Source organism: Prionailurus viverrinus, chromosome C1, assembly GCF_022837055.1.
Source record: "Prionailurus viverrinus isolate Anna chromosome C1, UM_Priviv_1.0, whole genome shotgun sequence".
Lineage (NCBI taxonomy): Eukaryota > Metazoa > Chordata > Mammalia > Carnivora > Felidae > Prionailurus > Prionailurus viverrinus.
In genome coordinates this window covers 66,245,388-66,269,593 of record NC_062568.1, presented here as the reverse complement: position 1 = coordinate 66,269,593, position 24,206 = coordinate 66,245,388, and the positions used below count along the sequence as shown (strand labels likewise).

Here is a 24,206-nt window from a genome sequence, read left to right as displayed (position 1 = left end):
TAATTAGAGTTCTGTCTTGTTTATAGTATCTTGATGTCAGTTTTAGTTTCTAAACCTAGTTTAGGTATTATATAACATTGGTGTTTGCATTGTTTATTTCTGATTAATCATAATTCATGTTAAAAGAATGACTTTCATTAAAACACTTGCATGACAGGACTGTTGTCATATGGTAAATGTAGTTATTTTTTCAAAATAATATATCTAAAATTACTTTATAAAATCATATGTATCATTGTCTAGTTTTACATGTCATAAAAAATATTTTTGAAAAATAGAGTATAAGTATCTGTCATCGATGATTCACATCACTTCTTGCACCCAACATAGATTCGTATAGTTAATATTACCTGAAATAAGGATCCAGTTCTGTCTCAATAGTGTAACTTCATCTGTAGGATGTCTGAGTTTGGTTATAATTTATGGTTCTTTTAGTGTCAAGACTTCTCAAAACTGTAAGCCAAACTTACGTATATAAACTTAAAAAAAAACAAGAGTAACATAGGATTCTCCCTCTCCCCTTCCCTGCATGTGATTTATCAAAGCTGTCAAAATATTTAGCAAAACAATGATTAGATCAAGAGTTAAAATGACAATCTATATAAATTATTCACATTGAGTCTCTGTTCACTTAATACCTCTTTCCTGTATATTTTATATTTTCATTTTCATAAATCCCAGTATTATCTGTTTTTGAGTGATGAGGTAATTACTAATTCTTTGTAGTCTCATTAATTCATAATGTTTGATTTCCTTTTATAGTGACTTGAGTGTATATTTATGGAATTATTGCTGTGTGCCAGGTATTGTGGTGATAAATTTTCAACTTGTCTCATGTATTCTTTAGTAATTCTGGGGATACAGGCAGTATTATTACTCCATTTTATCAATGAAAAGGTAAAAAAAAAATTAGGGTCAAAGAGATTACTTTACCCAAAATCATAGCATTATTTTTTAATTTTTATTTTCTAATGTTTATTTTTGAGAGAGAGAGAGAGAGAGAGAGCGCGCGCGCGCAAGTGGGGGGTGGGGTGGGGTCAGAGAGAGAGAGAGGGGGGGGGGGGGGGAGATACAGAATCCAAAATAGCTGTCAGCACAGCTCTGAGCTGTTAGCACAGAGCCTAGCGCAGGGCTCGAACTCACGAACTGTGAGTTCATGACCTGAGCTGAAGTCAGATACTTAACCAACTGACCCACCCAGGCGCCCCCAAAATCATAGCATTATTAAGCAGCAGAACAAGGATACAAATCAGGTCTATAAAATTTCAGAGCTCAAACTGTTTTAATGGCTCTTTAATATTAGACAGTTACGAACTATATAATTAGAGTAACACAGAATTGGAAAATGAGTACCAGAGGTCATTACCACACCCTTTCTTAACTTATTTGGATAGGTATCACTTCCCTCAGGGTAAGGCGCTACACATTTTGTCTAAGTTCTCAATAGTTCCCTATACTATTTATAGTAGTTATTTATTAATTGATTTTTCTTATACAGTATTCTGTTAATTAAAAAAAAAAAGACAATTTAGACAGACCTGTTCCTGTCAGCTTTTGCGACATCCCTAGGGCCAAACATTGAGACCTACGTAAATAATAAAATATACTATATGATAAAGAATCCACAGTATTCTGTATATTATGTAATCCTGTAAATGTTTAAAAATGATACAGGTAGAAAATGTTAATAACATGCATAATTTAAGTGGAGAGTAAGCTATAGAAATTACTGGTGAGTCTCACTCTAAACTTCTCAGTGAAATAGTTAAAAATCTGTTTTAGTTTATTTGTAAAATACGCATATTCAGATATTCTCAACTTCAGTTCTCAAGTAATAAAGTGACAGCCTCTTGCTTAAAGTTTTGTTGTCTTGAATATATAGCCCACAACTGGACTTGATCCAGCAGCAAATTTCGAAGTTGTAACATGATTATACTGCGTCCTTAGGGCAAAAAGAGTGATGACTGTACAAAATCATAAAACTACCATGCAACTATTACTTCTTTTGAGAACCTATTTCCTTATCACAATTCCTATCAGTAAAAATGTTCAGATGTTACCTGCTGTTAACAATCTCCATGTTTTGTTTCCTATTTTGAAAACAGTAAAAGAGAAAAAAAAAACCCTCATAACCCTTTAGTCCATATAAATCTTCACACTGGCTGGGTTTTCTTGGGAAATTTCTGTTTACTCTGATCAGAAATCCTGTTTATCAGCAGGGATTTCTTAAGTACATCTGATGTGCCTGTGTGCTAATGATTCTAAAAAATGTCTTTTTGTGAAGATAAGTCATATACATTTAGTGTCACTAGTGAGCCAGATAACATTCTGCCAATTATATGCTTGATAACCCTATGTTGCATACTGGTAGAATACAAATTATACTGATACTGCTTTGTTTCTGTAACTAAGTATTAAGGTGGTTGCTAGAGAGAAATAATCCAGCAGATACTTATTTGGAACCTTGTATGTGCCAATATGCAATAAAGTAGTACTTGCATAGCAAACATAGTAAATGGAAATTAAATTAGAAAGAAATTGGTATGGCTGCACAAAGTAAATGAAGCTTGGACTGAGTCTTGATAGCATATTACTCAGAAAAGGTAAGTTTGTACCTTCTGGAGGAGAATGTAGAAACAGTTCTATTCCAGATTGTATACCTAGCCTCTTTGTTCATGCTTTTTCACAGATACGTTAGAATGTAAAATGAACAGTTTTTGATGATGTTGTTTTTAGTCAGCATTTTATAAAAAAGATAGGACTTTGAAGAATAAATGCAAATATTGGAGGAAAGAATTAAGGAATGAACATAAGAGCTTACCTTTTATTTTCAAGAGATTTAGAAGGTTTTGTCTTTTTCAGGGTAAGGAGGGCAAATATTTTACTTATCCAGAAATTTTGTATTAGAAGTTTTAAGATGGTGGAGATTTTAAACTACTCAAAAATAGTTTTGTTTTAGCGTTTTCTTCTTATTGTCATAAAGGCAGGGCATAGAGTAATGAAGAGCATGGGCTTTGGGATCAGGCCTGCATTCGAATCCCATTTTTATCTCTTTATCTCCTCTCTGTAGTATGACTTTGAGCAAGTTGCCGAATCTAGAACTTCAGTTTTCTCATCTATAAAACAGGGGTGTTGGTACCTGTATTATGAAATGATCTATGTAATGAGTAGGGTGTGCATGCCATACAGGAGATGTGCAGTAAGTGACATTATATTCTGAAGGTTAAAATAATTGGTACGTTTTAAAGAGATTTACAACTAGCATATTTAAAAATATGGAATGTGAGTATTTCTGACAGTCTTTTAAGAACAAGTCTATACATTAACTGACTTGCTCATTTTAAGAAGATGAAGGCAATGACTACAAAAGAAATGGAAACTTCCCCTGTATTTTGTATTTCTTAATTTAAGAATACTTAATCAGCTGATTCTTTTATTGAGCAGTTACTATTTTTCTGACATATTTCTCTAGGACATTCTGATGAAAAGAAAAATAATTACATTAAAATTCTGGCCTTTGAAATGCAGTCAAACTTTCAAGTGATTAATGTATTGCACCCAAAATTGTTTTGTTCATCTGCCTACGTATTATCTTCCCTCTACAAGATTGGGGCCTCTTTCAATGGGGAAATGTTTTCATATCTGGGAATTTATGTAGTGTCTTGGAAAAAAAAATCATTTTCTTCATAAATGTTTATAAAATAAAATCAAAGAATGAATGTGTCAGTGGTCAGCCAGCCATTACCAGTTTTGGCTTTTAGCATACAAAAAACTGGTTAATTTTATGAGGTTTAGTAATTTTTATGTTATTGGTTACAGTCATTTATTAAATAAGTGAAATGTGGGATTGATAAGGTCAGTGAGCCAGTTCATAGATATTAGCCTTGATGAGTATGAACTTTGTGTAATGTAATCAGAGCTAGAGTTCATGTGTAACATGCTATTTGCCTTCTAAAGATAGTGAAAGATACGCAGAATACCTGTTATTCATAAGTTGTTTGTTTGTTTGTTTGTTTGTTTTTAATCGGTATCCCATAAGGGTCAGTTTGGGCTCGATAGTCCTAATCTCAGATTGTATACACACACACACACACACACACACACACACACACACACACACACACACACACCTTCATCTAGTTTTCCAGATTGCAAGAGAAAAATAGAAAATAGGACACATAAAAATTCTATTTCTACTCCTAATATAGCTCTGTGAGCATACCCATCCAACTCTTGGAACAAGTTTAGTTACTATATTATCTTTTGTTTGCTTCCTGTTTTACACTCTTATTATCAATTTGAAGTTTTATAAAATTCTCAGATTTAATTTGTGAGGCTACCTAAGAAATTATAGGTGCTAATGTGCCTACAGTATTCCCGATAGACAAGCCTAATAGTTTACAATATTTATTTAGCTGATATTATCAGAAATTGTCAGCTACGAATGTTAAAGCAATTTTATGTTTGAAATTCTAAGAAACATAAATCTTATATAGAACTAACAGTTCTTAGTATAGTTCTTTTAATTTATAGTTCCTGTATTAATAATGTAGTCTCTGACCTACTTTATTATTGTTTAGTACTTATTATGCATTTTGGATGATATAAATCCACTTCAAATTAAGCTGTTTCAGTAAAGGTATAGGAGAACCTTTAAAACTCTTTCCATTATCTGTAAGAATATTATTTATTGACTTTTGATTCTTGAATACTTTTCTTCCCCCACTCTAAAGATCCTTGGTCATTGATTTAACAGGTACTTCCTGATCACTACTGTGTCCCAGGCATACACTGGAGACATAGAAAAGAACAAGATCTATCCCATTATTAATTCCAGTATTGTGCCAGCATATGGAAATCATAACTTTGTAGGGGAAGCTTTTCCATAACCCATATATATAGTAATTGTTTAAGATCATACTGAAATGATTTGACATTAGCCCTTGTTAATTGTGAGGATGTTTCTGTACCCGGGACTTAGTTTTAATAGATTTAATATGTTCTTATCATTGGGGGTAGATACTTTTGTAGGTCATAGTTGATTCCTGAATGATTATTCTTAGATGACTAGGAAGCTAATTAATAGATGCCCAGTGCCACTTCTTACATTCCAAATTGCTTTCCTGTATGCAGTTTTTATTCCAAACGTAGGTCAGTACTTGGTGATGTTTGGGTTTTTTGGTTCAGTATGTCATGGAAGAGTACTTTATGAATTTCAAAACTGATCAGTGATAGGAGGTGGGAAGTATATATTTTGTAAAGATAGTGATTAGATATTTGTAGATAATGACCCTTTTTTGAGGAAGAATGAACATGAATGATAAAACTTTATATAAAATGCTTTCCTTGGAGCTCTTGGTTTTAATAGGTGTTTATTCTATACCATATTATGTATGCCAGGTACTCTTCTGGGGAATGGATATTTATTTGATGGTGAGTAGCACACAAAGCTGCTGTCGTAACTGATCTCAGAGTAGTCTTTTCTTGTTTTGTGATAGGAGAAAGTGTTATATCAAATAGCTTCGTGGTGAAGAGTACTGACTTTGGCGTGTTGTGTATGTACAGATCATAGTGGTATCACTTGCTGGTTGTGTCACTTCATTTAATTTATCCAAGTTCTCTGAGCCTCCATTTTCTCATCCATAAATTGAGAATATTAATACTTACCTCTTGGTTGTTGAGAGATTTAAACAAGATAATTTCTATACAGTATTTAATTAATAAGCTCAATAAAAATACGAAAATGATACCAACAAAGTATTAACCATTACATATTTTTCTTACAAAAATGACCTTTCCTATTGAGAGATGGCAGTTTGAAGGATATGTTTGCATTTTTCTTTGAAGGTGATATTACAGCACAAGAAATGTATGTAAGTCCTTTATTCCTCGTATCCACCTGCCCTACCGTCTTGTTAACATGGTTGAGCTTCAGCCTTTAGTCTCTAAAGTCTTTTCTTTCTCTCCTTTTTGTGGAACTGTCAAGAAGCATATCAACTATATTGCTTTAGTTTGTGTATACCAGAAAGGAATCTGAAGTCACTTGTTCATTTAATATAGACTGTGGGTGAGTAGCCACCAGATAGAATTGGTACTCTGAGTTGATATCAGACCAGTGACCCAGAGATGATAGTCTCTTGTATCATTAATAGTCCTCTGAGAAGTTCAGTCTTTAAGTTTAGTGTTTATTTGTCACAATCTAGAAATATCTGTTATACCGGAGTGTCAAGCAAGATTCCAGGCATATTACCATTTTTAAAAAGAGATAATAATATTTAGCATAACTCTATACTTCTTAAAAAACTTTAATTAGGAATTTTCCTAAGGAAATAGAGGTCTTTCAATGTTTCTCCCTTGGGGTACCTGGGTGGCTTAGTTGGTGAAGCATCCGACTGCGGCTCAGATTATGAATCTTGTGGTTCATGAGGTCGAACCCTGCATCGGGCTCTGTGCTGACAGCTCAGAGCCTGGAGTCTGCTTCAGATTTTCTCTCCTTCCCTCCCTCCCTCTCTCTCTCTCAAAAATAAATAATAAACATTAAATTTTTTTTTTCAATATTTCTCCCTCATTTTCTGTTGATGTTTTCATATGTCAAGTGCCTGCGGATGCCAAATTTATAATTCTGATTTGGTTTTGGAGTAGCTTTTTTCTAACTTTAACACTGTTGTAGTAGCAGTATTCTACCTTGTTTACCAGGTCAGTTTGGGTGTTCCAAGAAGCAGGTACCAAAATGGGATTAGTTGTGCAAGAGATTTATTATGGTAAGCACCTGTGATGGATAAAGGGGAGACCCTTCAGACAGCAGTACAGGTCTGACCCTGTAGAAGGAAAAAGGAAAGGTAGAATTGGGTAGGAAAAATACCAGACTACAACATGTTCCTGAGAAAGTTTCAGCCAGACTGATGGGAAGTCCTTGAGACAAAATTGCCTTTAGAGTAATCCTAGGTGCTAGTACCCCCATGGTACTCATTCATTGGCTGGGAGTAGCCCAAGGAAAACATGACTTAGGGTGAACTCCCAGAAGATCCAAAGGTGTAGCATGTGGAGGTGGTGAGTCAGCGATGCTCTCTGAAGCAGGTTCTGTCTGAAAGGAGGTCTGAGCTGGCTACTCTGTGACTGCCACGGTTAATAACACTAAGAACTACAGTGGCAAGTACACATACGTTTTATTTAATCTTATCACCAACTCTGTGAGGTGTCGTTCATGAGCAAATGGAGACATTGAGAGCGTAAATAACTTACCCTGGATGGCTGAACTAGCCATTGAAGAACCACAGTTGTAACTTAGGCAGGATTCTGACTCCTATGTCTCAAGCGTTTAGGTACCTATACCAGACCGACTACGTGCATACCAGAAAAAATCCTGCTGAACTTACTGTTTGCATTTTTTGATGCATGTCTTCACTTGTCAAAAAAAATACATTATGCTAGTTCCACCCCATCCCCCTTTTCTCCCAGTATATTGAAGTTGTACTACAGATCTCTAGCTACAGTAAGCAGTTCTCCAAGGATGAAGAAAGAAAATGTACATACACATAGGAATTTCTTTTCCAGAGCTAAAATTGACATTTTATAAATAATTTCCGTGTTGCAAACTTGAGACTAAGAAATCACAGCAATTCAGTGATATGCATTTGGCATGAGTCAGTTTTAGTTCTTAGTGCTTTTCATTGGAAATGGCATAAAAAGTAAGATTTCTTTGAATTTTTTATGCTGTGGGCTTACAAGAGACAGAAGATGTTTTTCTCTTATAGATGTCTGGCAGTGCATGGCAGCAGAAGTAACGAAAGGGTCACAAACCCCAGCAGTACTCCCAGGTCACATGCACCCTTAATTTTTAAAGAATCTAGAGACAACCTAAGCAGTTGATAACAGGTCATTTCTAGGTGATAAAGAGTATTTGATATGGAGTGCTGCTACACTAGCATTTTTATAGTCATTAGATACGGTAGTAGGTGTATGTACTTTTAAGTATGTAACGTAATTGGTAACTGAATTACAACCTTTTTTCTTTTTTTTGACATTTGACATTGATTTTGAGGTCTTAAAAGTTTTCTTTCAAGCCTTAAAAAAAATCTGCTTCTGTTTATTTTTATGTAAACACTTTCCATAGTCATTGACTTCAATATAAATGCAATTGGAAATGCCAAAGGAAGCTACTGTTATAAGAGAGACACGGAGACGTAGAGATTATAATTCTAGTAACTACTGCCAAAAGTGCTTATGCATTTTTCTTTCAGAAACCTTTGTATTAAACTAATTTTAAGAGCTTTGCTTAAGAAGAGAGCCTCCTTTGAAAGTAAACATTGGGTTTACATAGGTTGATGCTTTAGAAATTTAGTCTCTCAGTGACCTAGCAGTTGATATGAAAATATGAATTTGAAAATAAATAGCATATTGGATAAACTGTACTATACTTATGAAAGAAGCCAAAAAATTATGGATTAAGCTGAATTTGGAAATAATTACAGTTTTGAGTCCTAAACCAGATTCGTTATTAAAATGAAATGATAGGTCCTTGACCCTTGGGTGTGCTTGGAATAAATATGGAACACAGTATTGTTTTTAAAACTATTTTGCTTTTATAAGCTAAGACAGATGTACAAAAAAGATGCAGTTTTTATTTTGTATTGGCAGCTTCCAAATATTTAGTATCTATTTCCAAGAGTTGCAATTAGTAAAGCAACCATGGTACTGAAATCTGCACATCCCACAAGCTAATTATATTTGCAAGGTCAGAGTGAATACATATTTTCAGAAAAATAAAGGGTTATATAAATATGTGTCTTCTACTTGGCTGTTATATCACAGTTTGTTGATCTGGAGTATAATGTGTACAATTCACAAATTTGTCTGATAACAGAAAGTGGTGTGTGATTGTGTTTATTTTACTAACCAGTATATTCACAGCAATCACTTCCAAATATCTCTCCAGTAAAGATGTGTTAATTACAAAACAGACAAGGTCTTCTATTATATTAAAGCTACTAACAAGAAGACAGCAGGAATCACACATGTAAATAGCATCATCAACCCCTATTTTAGTCCTCTGTTTTGATCTGTGAGTTGCGCATAGACCAAAGGTGCTATTAAAGACTGAGTGTATGAAATAGGCAGCATTATATGAACAAAATTTATTCAACAAGAAAACAGACCTTTAACATGAATTTAACAAGCCTGAGAAATTATAAACTATCATATGCTGCAGATTCATGCAGTGATAATAAACAAAAAAGGAAAGTAAGAGGTTTCCCTAAGCTAGCCAAACTGCTAATGGTTTTGTTATAAGCTGTCTACTGTTGCAGTGACCTCTGAAAAGTCTCAAGGCACTTGTACCAGAAAAAATTAAATGGTCAGGCTGGTGGATAGATTCAGTGTGGTATATAGGATTTCAGCATGGGAAGGAATTATAAAAGTCTAGCATCATATTCCTGAAAATATTCTTTATAGTTTAGTTTGGAAGTTTTTTTAGTACATATTAATGAGGTAGTTTTTATGCAAAGAGTTTTGGCTAAATTACTATTTGGATTTATAAGATATAAACTGAACTGGTTTAATGTATGTATATTTTAAAACAAACTGTTTAGAAAATTCATATAGCTCCAAAAATGGATTCTTTCCCTTGTCCCCTCCCCCAAACCTTAATTAATCTTTGGGGGTTCTTTGTGCAGTATATTGTATCTAAGATACCGTTCTTATCCATGGAGTGACCACTTTGCTGTCATTGTGTTGCATCATGCTGTAAATACATAAACATGGAGAAATGCCTTCAGCTTATACACACCTCCAAGTGCTCACCAGGGCTTTTTCTTGAATCTTACTGTGGCATAATTAACACCTTCTTCACCCATTGCTCATTAGTGCACTGGACATTAATGAGTCTATTTTGATAGGTTGCTCTAAAGGAGAAACCCACTTATTCTCACAGCGCAGAAGGCAATTATAAAATTGTACAGAAATTAAAATGTAGACTATATTGCCATATTTATATTTTTATTGCGTACTAAATCTAATTTTGGTCTGCAGGTTGTTGAACATGTTAGTTTCCTTAAGACAGTTGCTATAGCGATGGCAGCAAATTCCTTTAATCTTAGTGTAGTTAAAGTATTATTTTCTATTGGCTATCATATTGCTGTTCAGGAATTGTCAATCTAAGCATGTAATTTCACACAGGCCATCGTTTATTAGTTGAGCAGTGTATCACCTTTAAAATGTTTTATTTAATATAATTTAATTTTTTCTATTTTAGATTTGTTTCTAACTGCTCATAATACCTACTTAGCTGGTATTTTCATTTCCTTTTTATGAAGTTTCACACCTGCTTATAATATTCCAGAGAAATATTACAGAGATTTTTGCATGTAAAATAGCTGCCTGCTGTTTGTTTAAAAGTGTTCAGTATAAAAAAATACATAGACATTTTATTGTGATATATGATGGAATTTTCATAGTTCTGTAGGATTGTTTTTTTCCTACAAATGATTTTACTAAAATTTTAAAATGGAATCAAAGGTTTCTAAGAACAGTGGGGCCAAGATGATGCTTTGCTCTTAAGTTTACCACAACACTTAAATGGTGGAAGTTCTTAATCCTGCATTTATTTAAGTACATCTGTCTATTAAAATGGTCATTTTTCTCCTTTTGCTTACATTTTAATTTTATCTTATGTGTTTTTTAGTAGAAAATTTTACTTCTTTGTTTTTTAAACAAGTGATTGAAATTATTTATGATGTTTTACTAAAGCATGCGTGATATTAGTACCTATTTTTATTATTGCTATATGAAAATAAATGATTAAAAAATTTTAAGTATAAGCAGGAGGTATAAACCTAGGCCATATTCATTTATATATAAATGTGAACGTTGAGTCTGAATTTCAGTTATTGTAGAGGAAAGAAAAAAGTTTCCAAAACTATTAAATCATGTATGTTCTGGGGATACTTGGTTTTATTTTGAGGCAGGAGGACTCTTTGGGGAAATTCAGACTGTTAGAAATAAAAGCAAAATTCAAAGTTGATTTTTTTTTTTTTTGGCCTGCTGGAGTGGATACTTCTTGTAATGCTTCGGTCTAAGTTTGTATTCTTTGATACTGTTTGTTGACCCTTCATGGTAGCCTTTTAGAAAGGGTGATTTTCTTTTTCTTTCTTTAGATTTTGTTCTTTAGTGTACAGCATGCATACATAACTCTGAACAGATTTTTCAGATGTGATTAGATTTCATGTGGCTTAACTTAAAAATAAATTTTATTTTCTACCTCTTACTCAACTAAACTTACTCAACTATACTCAAACTAATACAGATGGGAAACAGTCTAGTTGATGGCTGCTTTTATAACATTAATAAATCTCAGTTAAAGCACCTTTAAGGCAAATATAGAAAAATACATTATCTTGCTTAAAATTTTTTTTATGTGACGGCAGTATTGAGTTTATTATCTAGGTAATTGATTTAAATTCACAGAAAGAAGTATCTGTCTTAAGTCCCAGTGCTTTACATAAAACTTAAACGAGTTCTATCAAATCCATGACAATGAACAGAAAAAAAAAAATGTTAGGATACTATGTGATGGGTGTTAAATTTCTTAATATAAAAGAACAGATGATACTGTATCATGTAAGACTATGTACTCTTTTTTATGGAAATATTGAATACACTTAGAAAAAGATGATACCTACTGTTATTTCTGTACTATGAACTTAGGGCCATATCATTCTATACCATGTTCCTGGCTTAAAGCACAGATGACCTTGGTTTTTTTGTATTTGCCTCCTATTCTTGACAGTGGCTTGGATATTTAAGGCCATCAGACAAGGTATAAAGTCTTTTATAGTCACAAGAAGTAAAAGGTATCTGACTAGAAGAGAATACGTGGAGCAAGTGCCTTGCTGGCTGTAATTTTGTTGTCATTTCAAGTACTGTAGTAGTATAATTGATGTGACAGGGCTGGGCTTTACATGTGGTCCCTTAGCTTGTGCTCACTTTCAGTTTTAGTTTCTCTTTGTCATTCATTTTGATTAGGTAAAATTTAGGTGACAAACATGCACACCAATGAAGGCTGTTTGGTTATGTAAGTTTAGTAATGATGTATTTCAATACTAAAGATGCAAAGTTAATGTTTTTCTTTACTGCTTCATGAAAATTGCAATAATTGGTGTCACCTTACATTACAAGATAGAGGGTGGTGTGCTGATGGCACAGTCAGCAGGAGGTTCTTTTTTATTAATATTATAATTAAATGATTTTCTGGAAATAGGCCAGAAACAGATGCAAGTTGATCATGCCTTGTCCACTGTTGCTTGGCATCATCACTTGCTTTTTAAAAAAGAATTGACCAGACACCTTATTTTTACAGGTTGTTATCGATGCCTTCAGATTGATCAATGCTAATATGATGGTCTTAGGACATGAACCAAGACAAACAACCTCAAATCTGGGTCATTTAAACAAGCCATCTATCCAGGTAATGCCTGTATTTGATAATGTGTTAAAACTCTGTTTTACATTTTAAAAGCCTATTATAAATGGTCATATTAAAATCTGATACTTAGCATTTTAATTTGTTTGCAATTAGTTTTTCTTGTGCTTGAGAAGATGGTTATGGAAATTCTGTTGCAAAAGTTAGATTTGCTCATTTATGAGTCCATTTTTTGTGAAGTCTTTAAACTTTCCTAACATAGTTTGAGGATACCCTTTTTGGGAGCATAGGGGAGCCTTTATCTTGAGAGTACCTTATGGCTTTGCATGGTTAACATTGTAGTCAAGGACCAACACAAGTTTCAGGTAGACTGCGTTAGGTATCACTATTGATTGGTTAGTAGACATTTCTCATAGCATTAAAAATGGGAAAATTGATACACCTTGAGACAGAGTTCCTAAATGGTACTTAAAGTTTTCTACCTTTTCTTTGTTTACTCTCCACATTTAAAACAAATTCTACAAAACATATCTGTGTATCACTTTTGATTCATTTATGTCTTGTTCTAATAATGTCAACCGTCGTTCTCACAGTTATGTGGGCATTTAATATCCTCCTGAGTGATTAATGTTTTCTGTGTATCATTCACGTGTCTCATTGTTTTTACACAAATCTTTATTGTTTGCAAAGATTATTTTAAATGTGTTTTTAAATGCACCACAAACTGTGTCTATATAGTTAATTGCTTCTCTGAAGATTAATTAAATGGACAGAAATACCAGTTTGGTTTAATAGAACACATAGGACAAAGACATAGTAGCTATTACTTCTTGCCTTCTGAAACCTTGCTCTGTCATATGATTGTCTTTGGGGAGTTGTGGCTTTGATAGTTAACCATGGTTAAGCCTGGGTTACACTCATAACTTTATACCTTTAGATGCTTACTTTTGTAGCAGTCGCTCATCTGAAATTTTCCGAAGTGAAATGTTTTGTTTCAAAGAATTGAGGTGTGTTGCTTTTGCATAAAATTTTTTTACAAGTCAGGGAAAACTGCAGAGTTTAATGAGTATGAAATAAGCTACCAGTGTTTTTGATTGGGTACAGACAAGCCCATGCTTGTATGTTCCAGGAGAATATATTATTGGACCTGTTTAGCCTGTGATAATGACCTTTCTTATAAACCCCCATAGTATCATACTGCTTCATTATTTTTTTACAAAAGGTTAAGTAGCATCTCACAATCCAAGATCATTGTGATTACTACATGGTATATTTCTGCCAGAAGTTTTTACTAATTGCAAGTCAACAGCCACCTGTTGCCAATTTCATGTCTTAAATGTAAACACTGCTTTTTAACTTTATAAATTGAGTAAAATCAATATTAAAATCTGTTTTTTTTCTACAGCAGTCCAGTTTTTATTTTTCGGTGCTACCTTACCGTCTGTCATTTAAGGTAGACCTTATAAATAAAGCAAGTTCCAAACCCAAGTTAGAAAGACCTGTGTATATAATAGCTACAACATCATTGTTTTTCCTTTCATTTTAGTTTGTTTTGCCTTGTAATTAAAATCTGTAAATATATTTATTTCACAGTTTAAATAGCGCCCATCAAATGTCATCTATCTGAGTGCTTTATAGTTTTAAGACAATTTCAGTACTAAAACACTCAAATGGGATTAAGCCAACAAGTGACAGAACAAAGCCACACCTTAAAACTATTTCTCCCATCCAAGTACTAACCAGGCCCAACTCTGCTTAGCTTCCGAGATCAGACGAGATCGGGCGCGTTCAGGGTGGTATGGCCATAGACAAAACTATTTCTTAGTTTTCTAAGACAAGCTAGAAAGAAAGCAACCCAGAAGAATCTGAAATGAATGGTAATATTTATAATGGACTTTTAATATATGTTAGCAGAATCTTTGACTTGGGGATCAGGAGCCTTTCCAAAAGGCTTTTATTTTGAAGGAAAATTAGTTCGTGTTAAGAGGAGCCTTCCTCCTAAACCAACTTCTTTGTAACTGGGGATAGAAACCACTTATGCTGGTGTTACTAATGCTTCTCTAACATTGATTTTTTTTCTGTTATACTTACAGTAGTGGGGAAAATTATGATTATTTTATAGATTACTGTTTAATAATTTGAGGAAAATTCAAAATATGTTAAGAAAAAGGTTATAAAATAGGATATAAAGGTTCTCTTAGCAAATACATATTTTATAAACTGTGCCTATGTATCTATACCAAGATATTAGCATTGATTACTTTTGGTGGTGGCATTATGGAATTTTTTTCCTGTTTTTCCTTTTCCGTGGTTCCTAAACTTACTACTGTGAAACGTTTATTACTTAAAGAAAACATTATTTTTAAAACACTAAAACAGGGTTGAAATAGGTACCATAAAACAAAGCTAATAGACAAAGTTTATGTTAACTTCCATGTTTTAAATAAGGGAAGCCATTTTAATCCTGATAGGCAGAAGTATAGTGCCCACCCTATGGACTTTTGTTTTAATATATGAGACTTTGTATTATTTTGTCCTTGGAATATTTGACCATTATTGTCAAAGGTAATAGGATTGAGAGTTAACAAGCATTTTATTTTAGTAACTAAAAATTTTAAACTATATTCCACTTAAACTGTTAAGAGCATTTCAAATCTTTGAGAACCATAGTATAAGTGAAGCTTGGGTTGTGAACTGCATGGAAATTTGGTAACTTTTGATGCACAGATGCATTGTGCAAGGACTGTGAGCCTCTAAGTGTAGCCCTGAATACAATTGCATTGTCTAACAGAGTTTTAAGCTGTTTGAAAAACTTTTTTTTTTTTTTTTTTTTTTTTTGAGGAGTTATAAAACTATTGCCCTGGAAGGAACCATTGAGGCCCAGAAAGTTCAAAATTTGCCCAGGTTTCATAGTGAATTAACGTAGGAACGGATATTTATAACCTGTGCTCCTGGTTCTTTATACTGCACTTGGAAGTTAATTATGTAATGAATTTTAGCACAGATAATATATTTATACAGTTCAAAATTTAAAAGGTACAAAAAGGTAGTTAGCAGAATTTGAATAAATATTTGAATAACTCAAATGGCGATTGATTTTGAAGTTTATTTCACTGTAATGATTACTTGTATACTTGTTTTGAATTTGTCATGCCAATAAAATTATGAAGCTCTACTCTAAAGATGAACTAAAACAGCATAGAAGTAACCTGGAAATTAATCAACATATCTCAAAACTCCCCTTTGTCTATGGTCCTCCAAACCATTCTTAATCTAGAACAGATAGCACCTTACTCTGATAATGAGTACCAACATAGGCAGAATTTTCTTCTTGAAAGGTTACAGGATTTGAGCATAGAAAACCAGGATCAGGATATACAGGAAGCACATAAATAAGCTAAATGCTGTTAGTAAATCCAAAATATACTATCATAGAAACAGCGTTGTAAAAGGTGGCTGGTTTCCCAGGCCAGCCACTGAAAGCTTATTTAGCCCATAGTATACAATATTATAGAATAGAATCAGACTTTTATAACAGTGCTTCTCTGAGAAACTGCTACGGATTTAAAAGAAAAAAAATTTTAATGTTTATTTATTTTTGAGAGAAAGAGAGCATGAGAGGGAGAGGGACAGTGAGAGAGGGAGACACAGAATCACAGAGCCCGATGTGGGGCTCATACTCACAAACCATGAGATCATGACCTGAGCTGAAGTTGGATGTTCAACCGACTGAGCCACCCAGATGCCCCGAAACTGTTGCGGATTTTAAGTAGCCAATTAATGAATGAGCTTTGGGAATGAACCCTGTTTTAATGAAGATTTTCCTAAATTTTCCTAAGTCCATCATATGTTTAAGTGTAAATCAAAAAGTTATGTAGTGATGTTTTAGGAACTTTCCTAGCTGTATAACTTTCTTCTTTATCTCTCTGACATACTGTGGCCTTTTTTGTATATTCTGTTTAATTTGTAATTTGACCCTTCCAAATGGTTAGTTCTCCCTCTTGATAAAACTAATCTTATGTTTGGTATATGCTGCCTCAACTTGTCAACTAAATTGGTTAATTTTTTTTTTTTAATGTTTATTTATTTTTGAGACGGAGAGAGACAGAGCATGAACGGGGGAGGGGCAGAGAGAGAGGGAGACACAGAATCGGAAGCAGGCTCCAGGCTCTGAGCCATCAGCCCAGAGCCCGACGCAGGGCTTGAACTCACGGACCGCGAGATCGTGACCTGAGCTGAAGTCGGACACTTAACCGACTGACCCACCCAGGCGCCCCTAAATTGGTTAATTTGAGAGAATTTAATATTCACTGAGGCTGAGTTTGGGGGGCTTATGTGGAAGGAGGACTGTACCTGGCCGAATTATTGTGATATGGAATGTGCTGGTGTTACACAGTGCTCACTTATGCAGTGAGTAAGTGAAACTGGAAGACTGCTTGGGGATATCATTTTATTTAAGCTTAAATATTTTTTATTATGATAACTACTACTCTTTCATGCTGTGTTAGTTTTACCTCTTTTACCTAAATAATGTTAAGTGAAAAGTAGGTAGTGCCTTCAAATCCCAAACTGTATATTTTAGCAGTATAATTACCCTCCAAAATGTAGACTGTGGGCACACTGGCTGATTTTTGCGTTTATTGGCTATAGGTGTTACTAGCTTTATGGCTGCTATGTAGAAGTATGTAGTTAGGGCATTGTACAAAGGCACTTCAATGAGGGGACAATTGGCAACTGAAATCTAGTGTTAAGTTCCACTCTCCACTTGGGCTTTATCCACGGGAAGGACTAGTACCTTTTTCTGATTCTTCTACCCAGAGGATACACTTCCTAATTTACATAAATACTAGTACATATTAAGGGAGGCCCTGATTAATTCCACTTTAAAAAAAAATTTTTTTTAACGTTTATTTATTTTTGAGACAGAGAGAGACAGAGCATGAATGGGGGAGGGTCAGAGAGAGAGGGAGACACAGAATCCGAAATAGGTTCCAGGCTCTGAGCGGTCAGCACAGAGCCCGATGCAGGGCTTGAACTCACAGACTGCGAGATCATGATCTGAGCTGAAGTCGGAGGCTTAACCGACTGAGCCACCCAGGCGCCCCTAATTCCACTTTTTGATCTGCATAGCACAGCATTTGTGAGCACTGAAATTTGACTCACTACTGATGATTATTGAGATGAATAAGGATTTAATAGATACATTTAGTACTTTAATTTTGCACATCAACCATTTTATTATAGCAGATGTTAGGGTAAGAATGGATTGTTATAGTACATATCAAAATGTTTTAGTACTTGGTGGAATGATTTTTGCTAGTAGCAAAGTTTTAAAATAAGACTGGCTATGCTTTGTTTTTATCCTGGTCCTTTAAAGTGTAAAGACTTATGAATCCAAGAATTTCCTAAGATACGTTGTGGCATAGTATGGTAGAAAAAACATGGGCTTTGGAGCCAGAAGTACTCAGGTTCAAATCCCATCTTTGCCTTGATATAAAACTGGTACAGATTAAGAATTGTGTTATATTTTCTTCATCTGTCAAAATACAAATAGAACCAGTCTACCTTACTGGGTTGTTGTGAAGATTAGAAGACTTAATGTGCAAGACAGAGGCTGAGTATTCATTAAATGTTTCCTTTCTACCCCTTCCTCCTCTACCTCAATACCTTAAGACCTTAACTGTAAAATTCCAACAATTAGAGAGTGTGGTGGTGGTTTTGGTCAGCTTTAGCTTTATATTTGAGTTACGCCCCGAACGCTTTTTGTTCTTAAACTTGTTGAACATAAATCCAAGGTGTATTTCTGTACTTAAATGTCTTACTAGGCAGATAGAGAGTCTCCCAGAGTACCATTCTGAACCCCATTTGAACGTCTGTTGCTAGCGTTCCATTATTTGAGCAGTTGCACGTGGATTTCATCACAGACAGATTTCATTGTTTCTTAATAAAGCCATGTCATTAGCTTAAATTTTTATTATGACCTTCCTCTTTGTCTTAGAAGACAAGTGCAGTGGAAAAAATTCTGGTTAGTGAGATTGCTCTCACTGGTTAAGATCATGAGGTAAGAAATGGACTTTGTTAATTTGGAGACGTGTAGACACAATTATTTGACTCTATATATGACTGTAGAACTGAATCAAGAAACAGGGAAACCCCAGATTAATGTTGTGTGTGAAAAGATAAGTGTATTATTATGACTAAATTTTAGGCTTTTCTTTTGAAATAACAAAGAGCCCCTAGATATCATAAAATCAGACTTAACAAATTAAGTATTATTTATAGATTATGAATAGTTTGTAACTTAAATTACAGTGAGGTCAGACCCTGTCTCTGACTCTGAGCAAGGCTACTGAAACTGTTGAATTTGTGCTGCTGTGTATGATATTTTGAAGAATGTGTGACCTGTACTTCTAAACCTTCTAAACTTATAGCTGAAAAAAAAAATACATTTTCATTTATTTAGGTTAAAAGACTTTTTTTAGAAGATGGTAAAGATACTATTTACAGGATATGTCAGCAGTTTTGAACTTTTACATGCAAAATATTAATTTGTCCTTTTCTAATAATTTATATATATAGGCGTTAATTCACGGACTAAACAGACACTACTACTCCATTACTATTAACTACCGAAAAAATGAACTGGAACAGAAGGTAAGTTAAAATTTTTATCTTAGAAAGCCATTTAAACTATTACCTAGTATGTTTGAATTTGATGTGTTCGAATATTTTTTCATTCCAATGAATTTCAGGAACATAAAGGAATATTTTATTGGACATATTAAAGACATTTACCTTATTGGTAGGTGCTAAAATAGAGAATAAGTAGGAAATAAACGTTTATGTTTGGTTGTATGAGTTACTATAAAAATCTTTCTCCTCATTCTGTGATGTTTCTGATTAATGTATCTTTTCTAATAAAATAACCTGGGCGCCTGGTTATTCGAGGTGTGCCTGGGTGGCTCAGTCGATTGAGCGTCCAACTCTTGGTTTTGGCTCAGGTCATGATCTCACAGCTCACGCTTTCAGGCCCCGCATCAGGCTTCACGCTTCACACACTTCAAGCAATGTGGAGCTTGCTTGGGACTCTCTCTCTCTCTCTCTCTCTCTCTCTCTCTCTCTCTCTCTCTCTCCCTCCCTCCCTCCCTCCCTCCCTCCCTCCCTCCCTCTCTCTCTCCCTCTCTCCCTCCCTCCCTCCCCCCTCTCCCTCTCTCCCTCTCTCCCTCCCTCCCTCCCCCTCTCTCCCCTTCTCTCCCCCTCTCTCTCCCTCTCTCTCCCTCCCTTTCTCTCTCTCTCTCTCTCTCTCTCTCTCTCTCTCTCTCTCTCTCGGCCCCTCCTCTGCTTGCTCTCTGTCTCTCAAAATAAATAAATAAACTTAAAAAAAATTAAAAAGGGAAATGCAGTAGTGTTTTCAGATATTTACAGCTACATTCTTACCCTTTTTATACTAGGCAATTTTAAATTTTGATTACCTTAACAATTACCTCACATCTTGGTTGTAACATTCTTTTGTTTCTACTATTTTAGGATTATTTCACCTAATGCCAAATATTTAAGTCTGCCTATTGCTTTTTGAAATTATAATCAGAACTGCTTTTTTCTTTCTTTACTATTACAATTAGTCATCTTCCAAATTAGTTTCTTGTATTTCTCTCTGAGAGAGACTTAACATAATTTTTAAGAGCAGTAAGTACTATTGATAGCCAATACATTTTGATTCCCATGTGACTCTCTGGTCCAAATGTGACGAGCAATCAGTAGTAAACAAGACGTTTCTTAACTGGTTGAAACTGTTTCCCACAAAGGTACCTTAGAAGGGTATTCACCTGTAGCACATGAGGTGGATGAGAAGTGGGATAAATTGGGCTGTTCATAGTGCCCCCTCTTTCATTTTTTTTAAATTATTTTTTACTTTTATTTATTTGTTTGATTTTTTTTAATTTACATCCTAGTTAGTTAGCATATAATGCAATAATGATTTCAGGAGTAGATTCCAGTATGGAATCCCTTATATATAACACCCAGTGCTCATCCCAATAAGTGTCTTCCTTAATGCCCTACCTATTTACCCATCCCCCCTTACCCCTTACCTATCCTCCCACCCACAACCCCTCCAGCAGCCCTCAGTTTGTTCTCTGTATTCGAGTCTCTTATGTTTTGTCCCCCTCCTTGTTTGTATATTATTTTTGCTTCCCTTCCCTTATGTTCATCTCTTTTGTATCTTAAATTCCACATGTGAGTGAAGTCATATGATACTTGTCTTCCCTGACTAATTTCGCTTAGCATAATATACTCTGGTTCCATCCACATAGTTGCAAATGGCAAGGTTTCATTCTTTTTGATTGCCAAGTCATATTCCATTGTGTATGTATATATGTGTGTGTGTGTGTGTGTGTGTGTGTGTGTGTGTGTATACACACACACACACACCACACCTTCTTTATCCATTCACCTGTCAATGCTGCCTCTTTTCAACCAGATGACCCCTAGTTTTAATCTCATTCATATATTGTGGGGAGGATGTGCTGTATAAGGCTTTCATTAAAAGGAGACTTTTGTTTTGTTTTTTTTAAGTTTTATAATACATATTTTAAAAGGTCAAAGCTATATCCTTTTGTAGTTCATAAGCGTGATTGGGTGTTCACACCGTTGTGTGACATGTGCCACCCTTAAACTTTGTTATGGGGGTGCCTGGGTGGCTCAGTCGGTCAAGCGGCCGACTTCGGCTCAGGTCATGATCTCGCAGTCTGTGAGTTCGAGCCCCACGTTGGGCTCTGTGCTGACAGCTCAGAGCCTGAAGCCTGTTTCGGATTCTGTGTCTCCCTCTCTCTCTGACCCTCCCCCATTCATGCTCTGTCTCTCTCTCTCTCAAAAATAAATAAACGTTAAAAATATTTAAAAAAAAAAAAAAACCTTGTTATGACGTTGGCACATTACCCGTCTGACGTAAAAAATAAATAATAAATAAATAATAAATAAATAAATAAATTATAAAATATAAATAAAAGGTCAAAGCTACCAGTAAACTCACCCAAAGGTCCTGTGTGCTTTGAGCATGGTGATGAGTGAGGGGCTGCAGGGGCCAGTTCTTTGCTGTCCTGAGGGGAGACATAGAGCCATTGAGCTCTTTTGCAGCTGCTTGCCTGTGTCCCAAAGTTTACATCTGCCGTGATACATTTAGTTGATAGCTTGGAGTATATTTTCAACACCTATTTTTAATTTTTACAGAATAGATACTGGCCATGAAAAAGAGCACCTGTCAGATACAAACTAAAAATTTCATATATGTGAATATTTTTTTAGTCTGATACCTAACACCCAACTGGTTAGAAATATCCAGCTAATTATATCAGCTTTCCCCCTTTTTGGTACCCCCCAAAATTTAGCCACTATCCTTGACATTAAGGACACATGTGCAAATACCTACATAAGTTAATTAATGTTATGCTTATGCTCCTAATAGCTTAGTTCAGGAGCTTTTATGGTAACAAAAGCCCTGCCTTTACTCTTACCCACCAACCTGTATAATTAACTTTAAACTTCCTCAGGGGTCCCAGTGGAATCCTTGTTCAGGCATGGTAGAGATATCCTCACGCTCTGTGGAAACTTTGCTTTGGAAGTGGTAGAAAAATCCAGTTCTCCACACTTAATTATAGGTAGTTTTATAATACATATAGTTGCAGCTGCACCAAAATTTCCTGAAGATATATTATCTAGAACACTTATCAGTGGAGAAGATGGGAAGCAGTCAAAAAAATTGGAGTTAGTTGTGTAGGATTTTTTTCAGGTTACTCTTGTCTCTCCTTAGGCCCTTGAATGGGAATGGAGGAATTTGGAGCTTTGTGTCTGGCAAAGTCTCATAGGTGATTTTTGACATGCACCTTTTTCTCTAGCATAAGAAAACCTTTGTACCACATGTAACTGCAAGGCTCTGAGCAAGTAGAATCGTTTTTCTAAACTATTCTAGCTACGTCTTCAGATTACAGCTCATGGATCTCACAAAATGGACTGGCTGTAATGGCAACCAGATTTTTTTCACAGTGATTTTAGCAGTCATTTTAAAAAGTTACTCAATTGTAAGTTCAACTAAAGAACATTTGTAGAATAAGACTAAGAAAAACTGTCTTAAATACTCTAAACTTGAAAATTTAGGAACTTCCAGGAATTACATACTCAGAACTAGGAGTCCAGTTTGAGAAACAGTGAACTAAGGTATTTAGTTCCACGATCACTAATAGAGTCTGATCCTAGTTTGCTGATTTGATTGCACACTGGATAAATCTGTGATTTCCTGCCCAGTTTCATGACTTTTCATTTAGACAGTAAGGAAGTTTTCATCTTAAAAATTATGGATGGAATATTAGAATTGAAAAGAAATTTATTATCTAATATAAGCCCCCAATTCATAAATATGTAAACTGAGGCACAGTAAGATTTACATGAAGTCATTCAGTAAATGGGGCATTTACCTCCTTACCTTGGTATTTGAAAGCTGGACTGTATGAACTATTAGAGACCTTGTGTGTAACATAGCAGTTTTATCCATCCATCCATCCATCCATCCATCCATTCATTTATGCATTCAACAGGTGTTTATTGAATGTTTGTTATGATTAGATATTGTTCTAGAATCTACATCCTGGTGATCTTGAAATCAACTGGGAAAGTTTCTACTCTTTTGATATTTTAGTGAGCGAGAAATGCAATAATAAAATTTTCAAGTGTTGATAATGTTCTAAAAATAATGATAAGGGAAGAAAGATGTTTGAGATAGTGTGAGGTGGCTTTTTTATATAATGTGATGAGGAAAGCCACCTATTTTTAAGGAAATGAGAAACGTAAGACATGCAAAGATAAGGAAAATAGTCTTTGTGACAGAAGGACAGCAAGTACAAAGGCCATGAGGTTGGAATACTCCTTAGGTTATATTAATATAAATTTAGGAGAATTCTTACTAGAATTTAAGTTAATAAAATTAAATTTTAAATTCATTAATTCCAATTTTGTGAAGTTGTTTCTCAGGACAAGTGAAGAGGTATCCTCAATACAGGAAAATAATCACTCTTTATATTTTTCAGATGTTGCTAAATTTGCATAAGAAGAGTTGGATGGAAGGTTTGACACTTCAGGACTACAGTGAACACTGTAAACACAATGAATCAGTGGTAAAAGAGATGTTGGAATTAGCCAAGAATTACAATAAGGTGAAGGTTACTTCCCACATTTATTTCTTATAATCTTTAGAATACATATGATTAGATGGCAAGTATTGTATAAATATATACATAGTTAAAAAAATAGAGTGGCCTATTTTATAAATCAAATAGGAAATATTTTGGACTTTGAAAGCCATCCAGTATGTTGTAGGTACTCAACTCTGCTGTCGTAGTAGAAAAGTAGCCACAGACAGTATGTAAAGGAGTGAGTGAGGCCGTGTTTCAGTACAACTTTAATAAAACAGGCAGCTGGCTACATTTTACATTTGAAATTTTTTGATTATCCAAAGGGCTTTTTCTTGGGAGGGAATGGGAAACAAGTAGATGTAGGATAATAACAACAGCATTTAATACTTCTACATACAGTTTAGTTTACGAGCTTTTCTTTTTTCCATTTAATAAGTGTCTCTTGAAAACCTGCTATGCACCAGGCACAGGGGGTATGGTAAGAAGCAATACTTGTCCACACAGAACTTATTTTCTGGTAGGAAAAACACAAAGAAACACAATATAATGTATTAGGATTAGTGCTAATTCTGAAATTAAGAAAATACTTGAGCTGTGACTAAAGTATA

At 34.6% G+C, this 24,206-nt stretch overlaps 1 protein-coding gene and 1 pseudogene across 3 annotated transcripts in view; both read left to right on the top strand.

Annotated features, from left to right (window-relative positions):
• PSMD14 (proteasome 26S subunit, non-ATPase 14) overlaps nt 1-24,206 on the top strand; it is a 97,372-nt gene that overhangs the window by 59,749 nt on the left and 13,417 nt on the right. For all 3 annotated transcript variants that reach the window (XM_047870487.1, XM_047870489.1, XM_047870490.1), the window contains 3 exons: nt 12,353-12,460; nt 18,995-19,069; nt 23,494-23,619. In XM_047870487.1, coding sequence (XP_047726443.1) covers nt 12,353-12,460; nt 18,995-19,069; nt 23,494-23,619 — 309 coding nt within the window. The remainder of the gene's footprint in view (nt 1-12,352; nt 12,461-18,994; nt 19,070-23,493; nt 23,620-24,206) is intronic.
• Nucleotides 21,024-21,116, top strand: LOC125174305 (uncharacterized; annotated as a pseudogene).